Below are 19,532 nucleotides of genomic sequence, written 5' to 3'. Positions count from 1 at the left end.
ATCCCATTCTCATGTTGCAGAACGCAAAGAGTACCCGTACCTAGGAAATCTTGGAAAGAGTTATCATGAATCAGAACTTTCTTGATGTTACATGATAATTATTTTTATCCATGTAAAAGGATTTTCTTTTATCGCAGAGCCCTAACCATGAACCCTATGGATTAGGCATTAACTCCCTATACTGTAGGACTTTCCACTCAAGAGAATTGCAGATAGTTCCAGCTGGGAGAGTCACATAGCCCATAATTGTCCTGGTGTAGAAAGCCAGATGACAGTAGAGGCCAAATTCAGTCCTGCAGGCTGGTATCAAGAGTGTTAAGAGAACATATCAGTCAGGAAGCTGAGCAAGAATCGTAGCACATTTCCTAACACAGGAACAGAGCAAGACTAGGGTGTCCTTGTCTCCACCCAGATACAACCAAGCCTAGCCAGCAACTAAGTTCTACAGGGACACAATGTCTTCAGATGTTCTGTCAGTCTCACAAACTTATTATTCAGAGAGGCTACTAGAGTACTAGGTCCTTACTCAGGAACACAGCTCAGCCCTACCCAGCTTAATCTGCCTCCCTGACCATCCACTGATTCACCTCCCTGCCCATTACTAAAGGCCTGCCTCAGGCTTGAGCACCTGGCCAGGTATGCCCCATGCCTCTCTGCAGACCCTTAATTTTGGAAATGGACGTACGTCTAGCATTGTTTTTCAGACAGTGCTCATGGCTAGTTTGTGGACATAAGAGATGAGCTAACCTACAACTGTAGCCTGCTTCTTCAAAGCCATCCTCATATTGCAGAACCCAGAGAATAAGCAGCAGTTGTTAGATTTGAATCTCTGAAAATTTAACGGGTAATTTATCAGGTAAATTAATCAGAGCAAAGAACAAAGATGTGACAGGTCAGCAAGGCTGGTCATTCAGGAAGAGGCTTGTTTCGTTACCCGGATCCTGTTTTTTAACCCTCCAACTGGGAAAATTTGTTGAGTAGTTCCTCTGGTTCTCATAATAAGACTGAGGAAATGAACATTCTTTCCAACATGCTAGCTGGGAATTAAAGTTGCCGACTTTTGTTTATTAGCCCTGCTCCTCTATCTTTAATAATAGCCTCTCACATACATGCAGTTGGCAGGTACAGTTTCCTTTTCACGAAGATGAAATTAATGGGCAGAGTTTTACCTGTTCCAAAGTGGCATTTCAAACAACTGAACAAGTGTGCCAAATTCCACCAGAGAGTGGTGTTAATTCGGGACCATCTTTACAGTGAAAAATATACTGATGTGAGCTCAACCATATTCAAAATGTAGGATTCACTCTAGTACCCACAACACCATCTTTTGGCTGCAAGTAATTTTGTTTGAGACTCTCAGCTGACAAAGAAAGACCCTTCTTCCTTTTGTGTGTTTGTCTTGAATTCACTGCCAGTGGTTTCATGAGATGACTCTGTTACAGAGTTTTGAATTTCTGTAAAAATTCTTCTTCTTCTTCTTCTTCTTCTTCTTCTTCTTCTTCTTCTTCTTCTTCTTCTTCTTCTTCTTCACTACATGATTGAAGTACAGAGACCCATAGAGAAGAATAGCTGCAGGGTCCCCCAGAGTCCATCCATTTCTCATTCACTGTCATTTAAAGTCTCAATAATTCATTCTGAGACATTTGTAGGAGATAGTAAAACTTTTCTTTACTTACAGTTGCATGACTTTACAGACTTGTGTGTACTGCTTTCTTTACTGCAGACATACTAGCAGCCAACCAAATAGATCAACAGCAACTGACAACTAACGAAAGAGAGGGATAGAACACTCAACAGAGAGTGGGGCTCTCTTTGAATTCAAAAGCTGGTGGGAATGATTGCTTAGTGCTGGAACTACAGACAGCAGGCGAGGCTGCCAATAAAACTCCAACAGATTCCACACTGTGGCTGTGAGATGTTCCAGAAACTTTATTATTTTTCTTACATCTTTATCCGACTTTTTACAGCGCTTTTTGGGATTTACCAACCTAAACTCTACGTCAGCCGGAATGCAGTACTGATGATCCCCACTCAACAGACGCATGAAACTTGCAATGAAACGTCTCTGGGAGTGGGGTAGCCTGAAGAATGGTACTTCTGAAAATGTTCCTGAATACAGCCACATTGTAAAGACAGATAAAGCCACCTGCTATTATTGTGTTTTCTGTTCTTCTTTGCTTTTCACCAGAAGCCTAATGGGCAGTAAGACTATGACCCCAGGAAGCACTACAACAGCTTCCTCACCCTCCCCCTTTAAAAACAGGAAGCAAGGCCAGTGAAGGCCATGCCAGCCTCAGAGGTAGGTCCTTCTTCAGGCAGGCAAAATATAGATATGTGCAGATGTGTGCTTGTGGGCTGCAACTCCCAGGTTTTTTTCTCCCTGGCCAATCCTTGGGTTTGGAGGCAAAAGAAACAGAAGAGCAGACCCATAAGGACCAGCTCAACGTTATTCAATCTCTCCTGTCCTAGTATGGCAATATAACCACAGGACCATTCTGGCTCCACTGAGCTATCATGGGCTCTTGTAACAGAGCCATTATTCTTTATGGCTTTGTCTAGCCCTGTTTTAAAGCATTGCAGTCTGTGGCCCTACTATGTGCTGGCAGTACAAGCTGTTCTTTCAGGTTTTCATGGAGGTGCTGGAGCATATTGTCTGAATGGACCAATACTTTCAGACAGACCAAAACAGGTTAAAAGTATCATAGAGGCGCAAAGAGGCAACTGCAAGATGGACACACCCCTTTTAGGGGTCTAGGGAACTTGCATAACTTACTCTTAACCTTGTCAAAACATCACTTTTCATGGAATCATAGAACCACGAAATTGGAAAGGGGCTATAAGGCCATCGAGTCCAATGCCTGCTCAAGACAGGAATCCAAATCAAAGTAGATCTGACAGGTGGCTGTTCAGTTTTCTCTTGAATGCCTCCAGCATTGGAATGCTCACCACCTCCCGAAGTAATTGGTTCCGTTGTTGTACTGCTCTAACAGTTAAGAAGTTTTTCCTGATATTCAGCCTAAATCTGGCTTCCTGTAGTTTGAGCCTATTATTATGTGTCTTGCACTCTCAACTTTTCGCTTACCTTAGGATTGTTGAGTTGGACAGCATCACATGGTGTGTCCATGGAGACTCACTTAAGAGGCCCGAACATTAGTGCTGATGGCTATTTGTTACTGTATTGTGACTTTCATGCTAGATTAATATAGAGAAAAATGTCATCTGGGTGGTGCACTAGATCTTCAAATAGTTTAAATATACTGTACTAAGCTGTATACAGAAGAGGACTGTAAAACACTGGCTGTTAAGTTAGTACATGTGCTGCAGAAATAATGGCTTTGCCTGCAAAACACACAGGGTGGGCCTAAGCGATTTTGCTGCCTGATGTCCCCACCTTCTTTCTTTCCAATTAGACTGGCAGTTAAATCTTAAGTTAACACAAATTAGCATCTTCCATCACACTTGTGGACAACAGGGAGAGTTACTGTTGAGGGGTTGCAAGGTAAGTTGTGTGGCTGTGAGACTGGGAGTAATTCCAAGGGTACTCCAATGGATGCACCGTCCATCTCTAACACTAGGAATAAGGAAGAGGACTCAGAAACCATGGAAGGAGGGTTGGAATGGTTGAAAATAAGTACAGAGACAATAGAGGGCACCAACTGGGTGGGAAAAGGGGAATAAGAAGGGAGGTGACAGGAAGAACGGGGAGAGTTCTGAGACAAGAAAGAGAGGTATGTTGAGTTGAGGAGGATATAGTTAAGGAGCAAGAAGAGTTGGTAGAGATAATACAAGAAGATCCTTGGACAGTGGAATGGGTAGGGTTCCGGGTGCCACAAGAATAGGCAGAGAAGGAATGGCGGAGACAAGTATATAGGAAACCACCTTATTGGGGGAAAACAGAGGAAAGAAAGAGAGAGAGAGAGAGAGAAAGAGAGAGAGAGAGAGAAAGAGAGAAAGAAAGAAAGAAAGAAAGAAAGAAAGAAAGAAAGAAAAAGAAAGAAAGAAAGAAAGAAAGAAAGAAAGAAAGAAAGAAAGAAAGAAAGAAAGAAAGAAAGAAAGAAAGAAAGAAAGAAAGAAAGAAAGAAAGAAAGAATACAAAGCTTGGCTAAAGAGGGAAGAGCAAGCAAAAGAACAGAGGAAATGTATGGCGCCAGTTTCTTCTCTGATGTTATGAAAGAACTGGGCAATATCGTGTGGCATATAGACATACTGAAGTGAAAGCTACTGTAAAAGCACTAGGAAGAAATAAATCAGGGGTAGATGGAATACCGATAGAACTGTTTCTACAGAGACTGAATTTGTCAAAACATTTAAAAAATGCCAGTAAATACAGAAATCAAAGCAATGGCCCATAGATTGGAAACGCTCATTATACATTCCAATCCTTAAGAAAAGAGATGCCAGGGAGTGCAGTAATTATAGGACCATTGCTTTACTTTCTCATGCAAGCAAAATGCTGAAGGTTTTGCAACAAAGGCCTTTGTATTTTATGGAGTTAGAAATGCCTGATGTTCAAGCTGGGTTCCAAAAAGGAAAAGGCATTCCAGATCATATTGCAAATATCACTCAATCAAAGGGTTGCTGTGAGTTGGAGGCAACTTGACATGCACATAACAACAAAAGACATTGTAGTGCAGAAATTTTTCCTGCCAAAATTAAGCAGGTCTAATCAAGGGATGTGGTGGCGCTGGGGGTTAAACCACAGAAGCCTCTGTGCTGCAAGGTCAGAAGACCTGCAGTCGTAAGATCAAATCCACATGAGTGAGCTCCTGTCGCTTGTCCCAGCTTCCACCAACATATTAGTTTGAAAGTGTGTAAAAATGTGAGTAGATAAATAGGTACCACCTTGGTGGGAAGGTAACGGCGTTCCATGTCTAGTCGCGCTGGCCACGTGACCACAGAAACTGTCTTCGGACAAACGCTGGCTCTATGGCTTGGAAACGGGGATGAGTACCGCGCCCTAGAGTTGGACACAACTGGACTAAATGTCAAGGGGAACCTTTACCTTTACTAATTATGTGTAGCTATCTTGTGTGTGGTATATGAGCCAGTTAGAACTCGTGTGCATGCATACACTCACACGTGTGTGTGTGTGTGTGTGTGAGAGAGAGAGAGAGAGAGAGAAGGAGTATTATCAAGAAGGAAGGAATATTATCAAGACATTCAAAATTCCAACACTGTATTCTCTGTTAAAACTTAGCAAATAATTTATTTCCTAAAGAGGTAGCTAGCTATTTAAGTGTCTTTTATGAAAGACAAACAAAGAGTACTCCCAAAGTCTCAAATATGTAACCAACAATTGTATCACCGGTTCAGTGCGAGTATATTCTCTTAAACCCAAGGAAACTTATTTCTAAGGAGACACACATGCCATTGTGGCATAACAGATGTATTGCAGCATGAACATTCATGTCCTGGATCCGACATCATAAAAGTTTATGCCACCAAACATGTTGACGGTGCCTTCAGAATTTGGGGTTTCTTCCACAACCTTCCTGTTGTCTCATGGGGAAATTACTCTCACTGGCCTGTCAACCAGGATCATGAGAGCACGGATACCCATATCCCTCACTGCCACAGTCATTTTCTCCTTTTGATTTCTCTGCTCTGTCTTCATACACATTAGTGCTTCTTGAAAGGGCTCCCTCACCTGGATATTGCTCTATGTATGTTTGGCACCTAATCCCAGTCCCATTGTGCACCTGTCAAGAATTAAAACCTCACATTCCATTTCAGCAGCCTTTCCAAGAAGATTTAAAAACCACAATGGCAGCAAAACAATTTCTGCTGGTTTGTTTCCAGTTTCTACAGGGCAAGGTGCTGATGTTTCCTATCTGTCCTAACTCGGAAAGGCTGGCTTCTAAACGCCAGGTGCCTTCTAGAATGCCGGCTCCATATTTACTTACAACGGCATGCCTCATCATGGTTCTTAAAACTTCAGGGCATTCTTCGTTTTACTTTCATTGCCCATGAACAACACAGAGCTGTTCTTTGTGGGTTCCCCCCCCCAAAGCATTTGTGGGAGATGGGACTTACCAATGTGCTTTTGAGCAGCTGCTGCCACAATGCCACCCACTGCAAAGTGCCACCTGGGCAGCTGCCTACAATCGTCTTGGAGTTAAACCTGCCAGTAGCCCAAGAGCAGGTTTCTCCAACCCTGCCATAATATCTGGGAATGATGCCAGTAAAGATTGAAGTCCTTATCTAATTTGTCTCCCCACCTTATCCCCGCCACGGTTATGAAGATGTTGGAGGAAAACCCACCTCTCTCCCTTCTGCGTATATCTCCCTCACAATTTAAAATCAAATTGGTGTGCTTGCCATGTACGTGAAACAAATTTAATATAATACTAAACACTGGGAGTGGGGGAGAGATGGGTTATTCCATCTAATTCCAATGAAAAGTGTTTAGGCCTTGAATGTCTGAGGTCAAAGGCCATTTTGGTCCCTCCAATAAAAGTAAATGGATTTTTTTAAAAAAGCAGTAGAAAGGAAAATAATATGTGAAGACTGGCCCCTCTGCCACTATGCTGAGTCATGATGGCGGGGGGGGGGGTTGCCCTCCCGCCTGGAAAGGCGGCATTATGGTTGAGCAACGCTGCTTCTGAGGGAAGGAGGGACAGAGACTTGATAAGCCTCCGTTGTCCTAGCTCAGCCTCTTTGTTGTTTTTCTTGGCAAAGAGGCAAACTGTATTGCTGAGCGAGGAGAGGTTTCGCTTTCCCCACATCAGATTATCTTCCCGATCTCTCAGCGGGTGGCTTTTAGCGCTACCCAGCTGTTTCCAATTTATTTAATTATTAGTTAAAAACAGTTCATTGATAGCTTCCTTTTGTTATTTTGGTGATTTTTGATTCCTGAGGTGCTACAGCGTTGGATTGGGGTCGCGCATCAGCACGATCCAGCTGGTTTCCTTTTTTAATTGTTTTAATTAGAGGAGGAAAAGAATTGAAGACCTTGCAGCACATTGGTGCCTCCTACTGGATTGCATTTGGTTAGAAGCTAAAAATACAAATGAATGAATGAATGAATGAATGAATGAATGAATGAATGAATAAACAAATAAATAAATAAATAAATAAATAAATAAATAAATAAACGGGGGTTAAAGGGGGGGAAAAGAGCCTTTAATTTGTGTATGTGGATGAGGATTGTCCTGACTATAGTGCAATTCTAAACAGGTTGCCAACACTGCTACACCAAGAAGAACTAATATGGAATCAAAGGCACACAAGATGGAGGAGTTACGGAAACTTGGTGATGTAATGATGTCACAAATTGCTTTTTTAGAAAAGGTGTGTTCAGCGGCATCTGGGGCAGCAGCTACAGCTGTGGTTGATGTTGGTCATCAACCCATTCCTGTTGAGTCAGAGACTGATGAGCCGCAGGGACCCATGAGGGATACAGCCGGTGATGCAGGAGTTCAGCCAGGGTGTCTTCAGTCTTACCTGGTGTCACAGTTCAGGGGTTTCAAGAGCAAATTCTGATAAGCCAGTCCAATATCAGAAGTTCAGAGGACGCAGAGCCAATAAAAAAATGCCAAAGCCAAATCACAAACCATAAGCCAAGGTCAGGGTACAAAGCCAAATCACACAGTGTTGTCTGGTGTCAGAATCCAAAGCCAAGGGTCCAGAGAACAAGGTTCAGGGTAGTCAGGAGCGTGGATGCGAGCCAGAGATTTGACTTGTTGCTTCCACGAGCTTCCCAGCCACCTGGGAACTGATTGTATAGCAAAACAGTCATTGAACTGCTGGAAGCCTTTCATCCTGTCAATACTCAGGACTAGCTGACCTGATGTTTCTGTGGGCAGCATTCAAGCGATCCTCTGACCTTTGCCTCATAAGTCTTTGCCGAAGTCTAGCCCTTACCCTGGCTACTGGGGGAGGAGAATCTGGTGGCGATTTAGCTGTCTGTGCTTTTAATTGCTCATCACTCTCCTCAGCTACAGTTAACCCCTCAGGTTCCAGATCTTTGGCTGAACTCATGATACTATCCCCCTCCGCAGGGCTCCCCCATTCAGATGGGCCGGGTCGATCAGAATAGGAGGCATGGAACGGTTGTACAAGATAAGATGGAAGCAACAAGTTCAAGGTAGGTCTGATTCTAGTTGACAAAGGAACATCCCTGATGGATCAAGCTAGATCTATCAGAGATTTATCAGACTAGATCTCTAGCCCTTCACCTTGCCTCCAACAAAAGCCCAAAAGAAACACATGAGAGCACTTGTCTCCTCCCAGGGACATTTCTCAGGAATTGGTGAGATGAGGTGGTGTGAGGGGGGACACTTTGGCTGTCCCTGGCAAGCAGTCTGCCTCAGACCTGCATCCTCTGGCAGACCTCATCGAGACCCTGGTGGCATGTAATTTGGATTTGAAGAAGGAGGATGGGGAAGACAGGAAGTCACCTTTCTTGGATTCAGAAGATGAGGACTGGGTTGGGGCCCTGGAGGAGCCCCTTCTCATCTTCTGCACCCTTAGAAAAGACTGCTGCTGCTTCTGTTGCTGTTGCTGCTGCAGGACTCCTGAATGGGCAAATGGGTCTCCTTCTCCATGGGCAAACCATGCAGGGAGAGCATGCCAACCGTTGCCCAGGCCCCATCCTGACCCAGAGGCAGTGCTGGCACAGGAAGCACCACAACAACTACCTGGGCAGAACCTCCAGAGATGGGACAAACTCCTGGGACTCAGGGACCTGCATCGGCCTGGCATTACAGGCCCTCTCTAAAGGAGGTCAGCTGGCTGGAGTCAGTGTTGCAAACTAGGCCCCAGTACTAGACTGGTGATACTGGGAGCCCAGCAAATGGAACTCAGGCCTGGCTGGGGACTGATGACAAACAGAGGCTGGCACCCTCCAGAGACTATCAGGACAGGGAGAGCCAGGCACCTAACCAACCTTTTTTCCCTGTTCCCCTGCCCTAATGAAGACCAGTTCAAGGAGCAACAAGACTCTGGCATTCATGGAGCCTATGGCCACAGAGACACCGCCCCCCGCCCCAGCCATCCCCACCCTGGGTGACAGTGGCAGTGGCCCCAGGCAGAAACAGTGTTTAGGGTAGAGTGAAAAAAAAGCATGGCTCCAGGCAGCGTGCCATCACTCATTTTCACTTTTTTAAAGCGTTTATTGAATCCCCTACTTCTGAATCCCATCTTTCCTTGAAAAAAGCTGAAAGGAGTGCCAATGGCTCCCCTTCCCTACGTTGCCATGGAGATCAGGCTGAGAGGTAAAGAGTGGCTGGCCCAAGGCCATGCCATTAATTTAACACCTCAATGGAGACCAGATTCTGGCTGTCCCAACTCCCGGCTCAACACTCACAACACCACTGCCACACACTGGCTTGTGACTGCCTACAATAGAGGAAGGGTCCCTAGCACCTCCTTGGCACAGCATTGCACTTCCTGCCAAGCAGATTCCAAGGAGAGCTGATATTCCTGTGGAGGGCATGATGTGGGAAACCACCGGCTTCTGGAATGGGCTTCCAGAAGATCCAGGCTTCAAAGGCACGAGAGAGGGAGGACAGGGGGGGCCTCCCTAGCAGTGGCACCGCACGCCGTTCCAGCAGCCAGCCGGGGGCTTCTGTCACTCCCCTTCTGTCACTCCCCTTTACAGGCCAGTCAGTGTCCATGCGTCAGCTTGTTTGGAGGCAGACGGTGCCCAAGCAGCAGACCAGTACATGAGCTGGGATGTGGTGGTGCTGGGAGAACAAAGAAAGCACTTCCACAAGGAGGTGTTGAAGGTCTACTTATGCCAGACTGGGGGTGGGGGAGGGGGAGGGGAAAGGACAGATCTGTTGGAAGACCTGGTTGTAACTACAGGACTGAGGTAACAAGGGAAGGAACATATCCCCAATCAAGAGAAGGGTTAGGACTAGTTATGTGGAACCTGCGTCTGATCCCATATAAACCGCTCCTGTATTGGGTTCCGCTAAAAAAGAGAGAGAAATGACTCAGATTTAAACATACACAAGAGGTATGTGCACGCATGGAGTAGTGTGCCAGGGGAACAGGTTTTTCTGCTTCTCTGCCCGAGGTATGTTTATTTTGGGGTGGATGTGGAATTGATTCATAGGAATCAATTCCACATATGTGCATGCCCCTAATAGAAACTGGAAAACTAGCTCTCTCTTGCCTGACCCCCCCTCACTCCCCCACCCGATTCTCTCCTGACAGACTAATTGCTATCACCACCTGCCTGATCACCCTGTGTCCCCTCAGTCACCTCCAGAACAGCTAAATCATCCACCCCCCGTACCTGTGTGCCACCTCACCTGCCAGCCTGACCCTGCCACCCCATTGGTCACCAGCCCAACCACTCCTGGCCAGCCTGCCACCTCACCCACCAGGCAGATTTTCCCCACACCAACCTGATTACCCCCTGCTCCTTTGATCGTTCCCATGCCAGCTCGATCACCCCTATGTCAGTGGGATTGCCTCCCTACCAACCTTATTGCCCTTCACCAGTCTGCCAACTTGCCCGCCTGCCCAATTGCCCCCACCCACCTTTGATTGCCTCCCAGCAGCCCGATCGCCCTTTGCTCCTTACTTGTCCCTCTTCCCACTTGATCATTCCACCAACCTGATCGCTCCATGCCCCTTCAATTGCCCCCCCACTAGTGAAGATACCAACACCTCTGGAGGGGGGGGGCAAAATCCACAGTCCTCCATTGCACCATCCACCCTGCAACCCCACAGGCCTTTGATTCAATATCCTTTTTTTGTACAGTCTCTCTCCTTTTTTTAATTGGTAATAAATAATACAATATATTACAGAAATCCAAATAACAACAAAGCCCCCCAAACAAATTACATAGTTCTGCAGCAGAACATCAAAGCAGCAAGACAGCAACCACTGCAGGAAAAAGCAGTCTATCACCCCCAGCACTTCTGAAGTTTTAGACTCAGACACCTGAGGTAATATATTTTCTGGATTTTCTTGAGATGAAACATGGGGATTGTTCTGTATTCCTCTTCTCTGTGTAGCTTCTTCACCGTTGCCTGAAACACAAGGATGGTTTGGGCCTGCGGCTTCTTTTGGCTCCAAGCACAGAAGTCAACCTCAACATTTTCTTATTGCCTGTGCTCCTGTCTGCGCACCATGCCTTGCCTCATCCTCTCCTAAATGCAGACATCCAATCCTTCATGGGCAGGCTTTTATCTTCCACTCTCTCAGTCTCTTGCCAGTTGACAGTCAGCAGAACAGCACAACCAGGAACCATCACGTATACATGAAAGGGATTCTGTCCTATCTAGGGTGTATCAAAAATAATTTATCTTCATTGGCTTCTTGCATGAACCAATGTGAGATGGGAGTCAAGTCAAAGCAAAGGTCTTTGTTTCATGTGATTTTTATCTTCAAGACTCCAAGCAACTTTGAATTGGGGGGCAAGGCGGACTGGCGTGGGTTCCTCAGGTTCCTGAGGGAGTTTGTGGCTCCCCACGCAACCCCGCAAAACCACAAAAGCCCCAAAAGAACTGGTGGTAAGTGCAGAGGTCTGTTGGTCAACCCCTCCCTCCATCTCCAGCACAACTGTTGTCAAAGACACTTTTCTCCCCCGCCATGTGCTCATCTGAAACCCCATTCCGAGGTATTCCAGGTAATATTTATGCTTAAAATGGATTGACGGTGTATTATTGAGCATATGCAGAGCTAATAGCAAACGCTATTGTGTATAGTAAAATGACACCAAGCCAAAGAAATCCAAGCTCACATCACCATTGTCCCATAAACCCTGAAAGCCCCAAATCCCTGTGGACTTTGGGGGGAAGATTTGTCCCAGAATCCTATCAGGAGCTAAGCAAATGACTTTGCGGTGGGGCCAGGGGATTAATACCTGCAAAATGCCATGACCTCCTTTGACACAGTTGTCTAGAACACACCTCAGCCTTTGCAGCACCAAGAGGTTAAGAAGACGTCATTTCTTTTGTTGTTCTGGCATGACTGCCTGAAAGCGTTGCTCCCAAAACGGAGCTTGTTGGAAAAGCTTTTTCTTCAGCCGTGTTTCCCCACATACTCTCTCACACACGCATACTCTCTCACACACATCCAACCACCTGCTCAACACAGTTATTTACATGAATAATGTCTGCCCCACATTCCCTCTTGAAAGCCACGGCACCAGCAGAAACGAGATGTTCTTTGCATTGCAGAGAGTCAGTTTTTGTTCAGCATGAGGAGTGTGAGGTTCACCTATTCCTCCTGGTTCCTGCTGGGGCCTTCCAGTCACGGGGAAGTCATCTCCATACTTTTCTCTTTCTCTTCCCACTCTTCCTCCGACTCATAGGTGCCTTTCACAATGGCCACCCTTTCAGACATACTCATTGAGTGGGGCAACAGGAGGTAGTTGTAAAGCAGAGAGGCCAGGATGCCTCCACAGATGGGCCCTATCCAGAAGACCTGAAAAACCAAGGGGAGGAATTAGAACCTTCCAGAGATGGTCACTGCCTGTCTACACGGCAGAACTGAACTGATTTAATTTCCACCCTCTCTCTTCTTGAAGTACTTCGGGAACTGTGGTTCAGGGGTCTGCGCTATGGCTGTCCCTCAGGGGATTTTAAAGATCTTGCCAAACTACAGATCCCAGGATTCTCTAGGATGGAGCACTGACAAAGTGGTATCAGACTGATCTTGTTGTGTTATGCAGCTACATACCTCTTCAGACTCCCCAGCCCTTGGTACCAGCCTACTGAGAGCAGACTATATAGTACTGGCTCATCTTGTGTAACATCTGCAGCGCAACCAACACCTGATGGCTCGTGGCAAGCAAACCCTATATATATATAGCTTTTCCGAAGTGCTACAGGAAGGATTCTATCCATATTCTTTGCTCATCAACCCCTTTGGTGTTATACATTTGTACTTTGGACTTTTCCCCCATAAAAGGCCGGCCGTGTGCAGCAATTACAGGTAGGTTTGCAGTTGCTTTGCTTGTTTCCCAAGAGTTGGCATCGACCCCAAGGTGAAACAAGAGCTTCTTACCCAATGAGCAGAGCTGAATCTTTTCATGATCACAGCAGGGCCAAAAGATCGGGCAGGATTCATAGAGCAGCCAGTGAAATAGATCTGTGGGAGGGGCAAAACAGGGTGGGTTAGGTTTCTAATGTGCATGATTGCACCTAAATACATTTTCTAGCCGGTTTTGTTCCGTCTGCCAGTCAATCCACACTTTCCCCCTTTCCTTTCCTCTCTGATCAGTTGTGGCTTCTCTCATCTAGCATTTCTCAAGCCTTGCTGGTACTGCTTTTCTGGAAAGAAAACTTGGAAGTGCCCAGAGCCAAGGTGCTTTTTAACTCCTTCTGGGAAGCAGATCGTGGTTAAAACAAGGTGAGAGTGATTCCCAGCAGTTGCTTCTCCCAGCAAGATGGTCGTCACAGGGGACAAGGGTTTGGACACTGCCAGCTTAGGCTGCAAGTGCTGTGCCACTCCACCCTCATGCCAGTTCCAGCATATGTAATCACCAGTATTGAACCAAAGTTCACCACGTAGCTTTCACTTTTGAGTCGTTTTGCTCTCACTCCTCTGTGGAGAGGGAGACATAAGAGGATGCAAAGGATTTTTGTCCTTTAAAAAAATCCCTTTTTAGTAATCAGTTCAGTGGCAAGTCAGTTATGCAACATGCCACTTATTTTTTTTAATCGCAGCTTCTAATTGCAGCTTTTAATTGCAGCTTTCCCCCAGTCCTCCACAGGGTGGGAGACAGGAGAGAATACGGAAGAGGATACCTTCCTTCCTTCATTTCTTTCCAGTTAAAAATGAGGACCAGCCTAAATAGCTGGAGGTGCAGACTGCTTTCCTGCCCCTAAACTACCCTGTCTTTGTGTGTGTGGATGTACGGATCAGGTAATTTGGCACATTGCCCCTCAAAACAACCTTGTTTAACCCAATCCAGACCAGGACCGTTTGGCTGTCTACTTGAACCCTCTGACTTGGAATGGGGCCAATTCTGTTGTTTCTCACCATAATGGCGCCAGGGCCCAACTGAGGCCATCTGAAGCCCCAAGATGTGTTAAGAATAAGAAGTCTCAAAGATTTGTTTGTGTGTATATATGTGTGTGTGTGTTATTTTAATATATTGTGGTGGGGGGCATGCATTTGTTTTCTACTTGGAGGTTCTTTACAGTTTGAAGCCATAGACTGTGGCTTAGGGTTAGGGTTGTGTTGAGGTCCAGCACTCTGTCGCATCAGCCACATGGTACACATTCTCCACCCAGAGCAGCTGCATCAGACAACTTGTTCGTGCACATAAACATAGCCTGGTAGTGATATGATAGTAAGTGCACGTGCTTCCCAAGGACCATGAGCTGAGGGCTGCTGTGGGGCATGAAACATATGGTCTTTCCATCTCCTCCTCCCTCCCTCTCCCCCCAAAAGTTGAAAATGGTTGTATATAAAGCACTCACCCCAACCAGGTGACCCAGGGTGACAGACAGCCCAATGGAGAGAGCTGGGGAGCCCACGTGGTCATTTCGGCGGCTGTCCGTCGAGGCGAAAATGCACATCACCAGCTGAAACGTTAGGATCATTTCCACCACCACAGCCTGGCCAGCGGTTGTGTTGTTGCTGAGCTGTTGGGAGGGACAGGGAGAGGTTTAGGCAACCATTCTGGCCTGGAAGCCACGTGGAATATATATATATATATCCTGCCTATCTGGTCGTTGCGACCACTCAAGGTGACTGAGGAATAGAAAATATCCTCTGGAAATGTGCAAAAGAATTTCATAGATGCAGTGGGAGTCTAATTCTTTTGAAAAAGTTACTTTTTTATACTACAATTCCCATATTCGGTCACCTTCCTTCTGAAAGATTTTGGGACTTGCTCTACCTGGGTCTTTTCAGCCTTGCAGAGGGTGTGGTTCTTAATGCTAAACAAGCAGTTCTGTTCACAGAGCTTCCAGAGAAGGACATGGGGATTTTCTTTCCACTGCCACCACCTCCAAAGGGTCAGGCGGGGCAGGAGACCGGGGAAATAAGGCTTAAAAAGCAAGAGCTGCCAAAGTATTAATCTCCCACCTCACTGCCCTGCACGTATCTCCTATCATCTCACCAATCCAGCTCAGTTAACACCATAGCTATGGCCTTTGTGACTGCTTAGAGCATGTTCAAGGAATACCTTTTGAGCCAGTCTTGAATGAAGAGGCTCCTTACCTGTTAGATGGGTTTGGAGCTCACAATGAATGCAAGAATAGATTAAGAAGATGAACTCCAGTCATTTGAACTGAGTTCTGCAGGGCTGAATTCAACTCGCTTTTGAGATCACTCAACAGTGACTTTGGGCATGCTTACACAGGATGCTTAAAACAGCTCTTGCTTCAGTCAATTTTACATGATTACACTGTACATGTAAAATTCACCTGACTCAGAAGATTTAGCTGCAGCATAAATACCTCTCCCAAGCGCTCTCTTCTCCTTGAAGAACCATAGGAAGTTAGTGCCCTGTGCTGCTTTTCTACCCTGAGCATTACTCACTAAAAGCTGAATGGTGACAGAGTAAAAATATTGCTGATGGAAACCTAGGCAAGCAAGAACTCTATCCTATTATTTCTTAGGGTGGTTTGGTGGATCTCTCTTTTCCAGACAGTCTATATCTGGAAGGGCTATCATGGGATGATCCTCTGTCTGAAGACATCCTCTGTCTGAAAGGCTACATGCTCTGGATCAAAGACTTCAGAGAGCCATAAAAAAGAGAGACAGCAGACTGAGCAGGCACATGGGTCATGTAGTCACAGCCTTTTGTGAGTCAAGTTGTACTTTTTATTTTACAATCGTTATAGCAAGATTGTGATTTATATATATATATATATAAATTGGCACCTGCGCATGTCTTGTTTCCTAGTGATGGGCAAGTGGCTACCTTCGCCCTTGACTCTTCCATAATGCTGGGTGAGAAGGGTTTCTAAATTGCCTATAAGCTTACTCTGTGTAGAACTTACTATCCTTCCTGTCACCATTCTACAGTGTTTCCTTGCCGTTCCCTTTAAGGTTGAACCAAGAGATCTCCTAAGCTTGACAGCATAATTGTCACCTGGCTTCTATGATTTCCTGTCCCCCTCCCTGTAAAGGTATGATGAAGTTCCCCAGCCTTTCTGGATTATTTAACTCTTTTTGGCCAAAAACAGCTACAAAGTCAAACCAGTGCCTGTTTGGGCAAAAGCCGGAATGCTGCATCTGTGACTTTCTGTGGAGACCCAAAGAGAGTCACATACCCCTCGGAAACAATGTATGAGTTTGGGTAGGCGGGTGTTGCCTGCCCGCCTGTCCTTTCTTGCCCCCTGCCGCCTGTAATGTGCCGAATGCTGCTTCCAAACACCTCCTGGTTTTCCTGAATTGCTTTGCCTAAAGTATCATTTGGGGAGGAGATACTTTTAAAAATGCATCCTCCTCCTCCACCTTTCAGCAGATTAACTGCCAGTCCTGAAGGGACTGTCGGACTCTTTGAGAATGCCCAAGAATGCCAAAGGCAATCATCAAACATTCAGCATCACAAGTTTCAAAAGAAATCAGAAGAAGGCTGTGTGATTCCCACCTCCCAATAAACAATATAAATGTGAGAGCGATACCTTGATTGGACCAGACCATAAAAAAAAATCAAGTAGACAGCTGGATTGATTTCAGAAGTTTTTAAAGGTTGCAAATGATTTCTTCCCACCACCCTTCAACCCTTTAAAAGAAACCAGTATCCATATCTAGGACTCTCTACATTTTCCCACCCTCCCCTCCTTCCTGATCCCTCTTTAACAGATAATGTTGGAGTTCCAACATTTATTGCTGCTGTTTCTTTATCTCTTTCTGGTGTGTGTGTGTGTGCGCGCGCGCGCTTGAGGGGGACTGACACCTTCATCCCCTTAGGACATGAGAACACTTGGGAAGAAATGCTGCCCTGTAAATTACTCTGTGCTGTTAACCTCTCCTGCCAATACAGGATCCTCAGCTGGATCCTCAGCGCAGCACAAAGTACAGGTGGAATCTCAGCAACATCAAGAAAGTGGGTGCAGAGCAGCTACCCTGATGTCTGCCCTTATAGGCATGTTTATATTGGCACAAGAAACTTTCTGCACAAGACGCCAAACCACCACCAACACAAATAACATTCTCAGGGACAGAAGGCACTTACCCCGTTGACGGCCAGGTTGCCACGGGCATTTATGGGAGTCACTCCATAAAGGACGCCTGCACCGGCAATGGCCCCCACCAGCTGGGCCACAACGTAGAACAGAGTCCGGAGGAAAGAAATCTGGTTCCCTACGAAGAAGGCGATGGTCACGGCTGGGTTCATATGACCACCACTGATGTGACCAAAGGTCTGGACCATGGTACCGATGGCCAAGCCAAAAGCCATGGCGATCTGGAGGATGCTCGGCAAAGCGGAAGGCCACTTCAAGGCTGAGCCCAAGCCGAAGAAGACAAACAGCGCGGTGGCTAAGAACTCGGTAAAGACGGCTCGGAGAAAAGCGATGGTGCAGACTTCTTTCTTCATGGTGGGGCTGGAGCAGGAACAAGGGGACTGAAGGTGGAAAGGTTTCACCTCTGCCTAGGATGCTAAGGGACTGGTGTAAAACACAGGGTCATACCTACATACCTACATATATATATATATATCCAGGTGCAGCAAGACAATAGTGTACCAAAGTGTGGGTGGAGCCAAGGAACTGGCCAGTCCTTCTGCACTCTCTCTCTCCCCCCCCCCACCTGTTCCTGTGGAGTTTGGAAACTTTCCATCTTCAGACAACATCTGAACCTTCCCCTTTTGGAAGGTTCAGTCCTGATTTTCTTCTTTTCTCCTCCAAACAACGAGGGCTCTATTGAACAGCCCTGCTGTCATTAGATAATCACCATATTGCATAATGGCATACAGATTAGCACCTTGTCTTTTAGCCCAGACTTTTTTAAAAATTCTTTTTTAAAGGTTTTTTCTCCCCCCTTCTTCAGTTTGTAAGAGCAGGCGTGTTGCCAGTTTAAAAACACACACACACATGAAACATGTTATATGGTGCTTACATGATTGTTTCTTTCAGGTACTGCTTCTTGGCTCATGAGAAGAGGAAAGTATTCTGGCAGTGATTCTGGGCAGCTCTGCTGAACTGGATTCTCCAGCATGCTGACTTTAAAAAAAGAAAAGAAAAGAAAGAAAAAAGGCCAAAGGAGTTTCTGACACTCCTTGGAGCTGCTGCTGGTTTGTCCTGACAGATCTCAAGCTCAGGTCTTTTGCCTGTTCTGCTGAAGACAAAAAAGCTTACAGAGGGCTGTGAATACAGCAGCTGGCTGTGCGGAGAGCTATCAAATGCCCTGGCATTTTAGTACAATACTGGTCTCAGTTTACAGCCTGTGCGGAGGCAGGATAAACGCAGCAACGGAGAAAGGCATTGTTATGTTCCAAGTGTCTCCTTTTGCTCTCAAGGCAACGATTCCCTTCTCTCTGCCAGCGGTTGCATAATCTCAGGCAGCCCTGCCTTTCTTATATCTTCCACGAGCGCCTCTTCGCTTCTGCTGGTGGTCTGCACAGACTTGCAAGAGAGGCATGAGGTGGCTGTTCTGGTCCCGAAAAAGTTGAAGATTTCAAGAAAGTGATGCACTGGTTGGACGAGGGCTTGAGCTGATTATTGTCCGGCATAAATTGGACTTGCAGACACATAACGATGCAACTAGTTGTACTATAGAAAATCTGTGATCAGGATTTCCCTCCCTCCCTTTCTTCAACTGAGTGAGAAAGGTAATTCAACCTTTTCCCTTTGCGCCCTTCCCCTTAATTAAAGCTGTTATAAACACCATTATGAACAACCTATTGATACTGGTGAGTTTTCCTTTATGAATGAAAAGCATTAGCCAAGGAAGGCCATTTCAGTTAAAGAAAGAGAATATCACCTGGTGCATATCACCACTTTGTCAGCTTGCAAAAATAGCTGTTTTCCCCCCAAAAAAGACCTAACCTGGAAATAAGCCCTAGTATGATTTTTCAGGATGCTCCTAATATAAGCCCTACCCCAAAAATAAGCCCCAGTTCAGTGAAACCCCGTGCCTCCAACATTGTGCAGCAACCAATACATGGGTGTATTTGAATATACAGTATGTAGATTGTTGTACATGAAAAAAAAAATCCCCTAAAAATGAGCCTTAATGCATTTTATGGAGCAAAAATTAATATAAGGCCCTGTTTTATTTTCGGGGAAACAGAGTACCTAGGACTGAGGAGATCTTTCTTTTTCAGCTCCCAGTCATGTTGAGCTTAACCCTTGGAATAGATGCCATTGCCTGTCTTGGGCTGGACATATGACGGCTAACCCTCTGACATCAAATGGTCTCTATCTGGTGTTGTTTGGCATAGGAAGAGCCCAGTTTGCCACCCAGCTTCTGTGAAGGCAGAGAAGGTGACATTTGTCTGGGAGCAAAGGGTCTTGGGGGCAGACGGTAGGTTGGCAAGTGGCTGCAGACCAGGGAGCTTACAACCAAGGAGAATAAGTGACAGACTGAGAATCTGAAGGGAGGGGGGATAAAGGGCAGACATGGCAAGAAATGGAAGCAAGGAGGGCCTGCTAGGTGTGGCTTGAAT

General features: G+C 45.9%; 1 protein-coding gene across 1 annotated transcript; it reads right to left on the bottom strand.

The window, feature by feature from the left end:
• Positions 1-10,701: 10,701 nt before the first annotated feature.
• Positions 10,702-18,363, bottom strand: AQP5 (aquaporin 5). The gene is made up of 4 exons (XM_020784572.3): positions 17,100-18,363; positions 14,389-14,553; positions 12,968-13,051; positions 10,702-12,385 (listed from the first exon to the last, which is right to left on the bottom strand). The coding sequence occupies exons 1-4, from the start codon at positions 17,460-17,462 to the stop codon at positions 12,212-12,214; spliced, it is 786 nt and encodes a 261-aa protein (XP_020640231.3). The 5' UTR covers positions 17,463-18,363; the 3' UTR covers positions 10,702-12,211.
• Between the last annotated feature and the right edge of the window lie 1,169 nt (positions 18,364-19,532).

The sequence above is a fragment of the Pogona vitticeps genome, chromosome 2, assembly GCF_051106095.1.
Source record: "Pogona vitticeps strain Pit_001003342236 chromosome 2, PviZW2.1, whole genome shotgun sequence".
Classification (NCBI taxonomy): domain Eukaryota; kingdom Metazoa; phylum Chordata; class Lepidosauria; order Squamata; family Agamidae; genus Pogona; species Pogona vitticeps.
The sequence above is the reverse complement of the archived record's forward strand: the minus strand, read 5'-3'. Positions and strand labels throughout refer to the sequence as shown.

Coding starts and splice junctions, on each gene's coding strand:
- AQP5 (XM_020784572.3), bottom strand. CDS start 17,462: ATGAAGAAAGAAGTCTGCACCATCGCTTTTCTCCGAGCCGTCTTTACC. Junction 14,554..17,099: donor GCAACCTGGCCGTCAACGGG/GTAAGTGCCTTC, acceptor CCCTCCCAACAG/CTCAGCAACAACACAACCGC. Junction 13,052..14,388: donor CCCTGGGTCACCTGGTTGGG/GTGAGTGCTTTA, acceptor CCCCTCCCACAG/ATCTATTTCACTGGCTGCTC.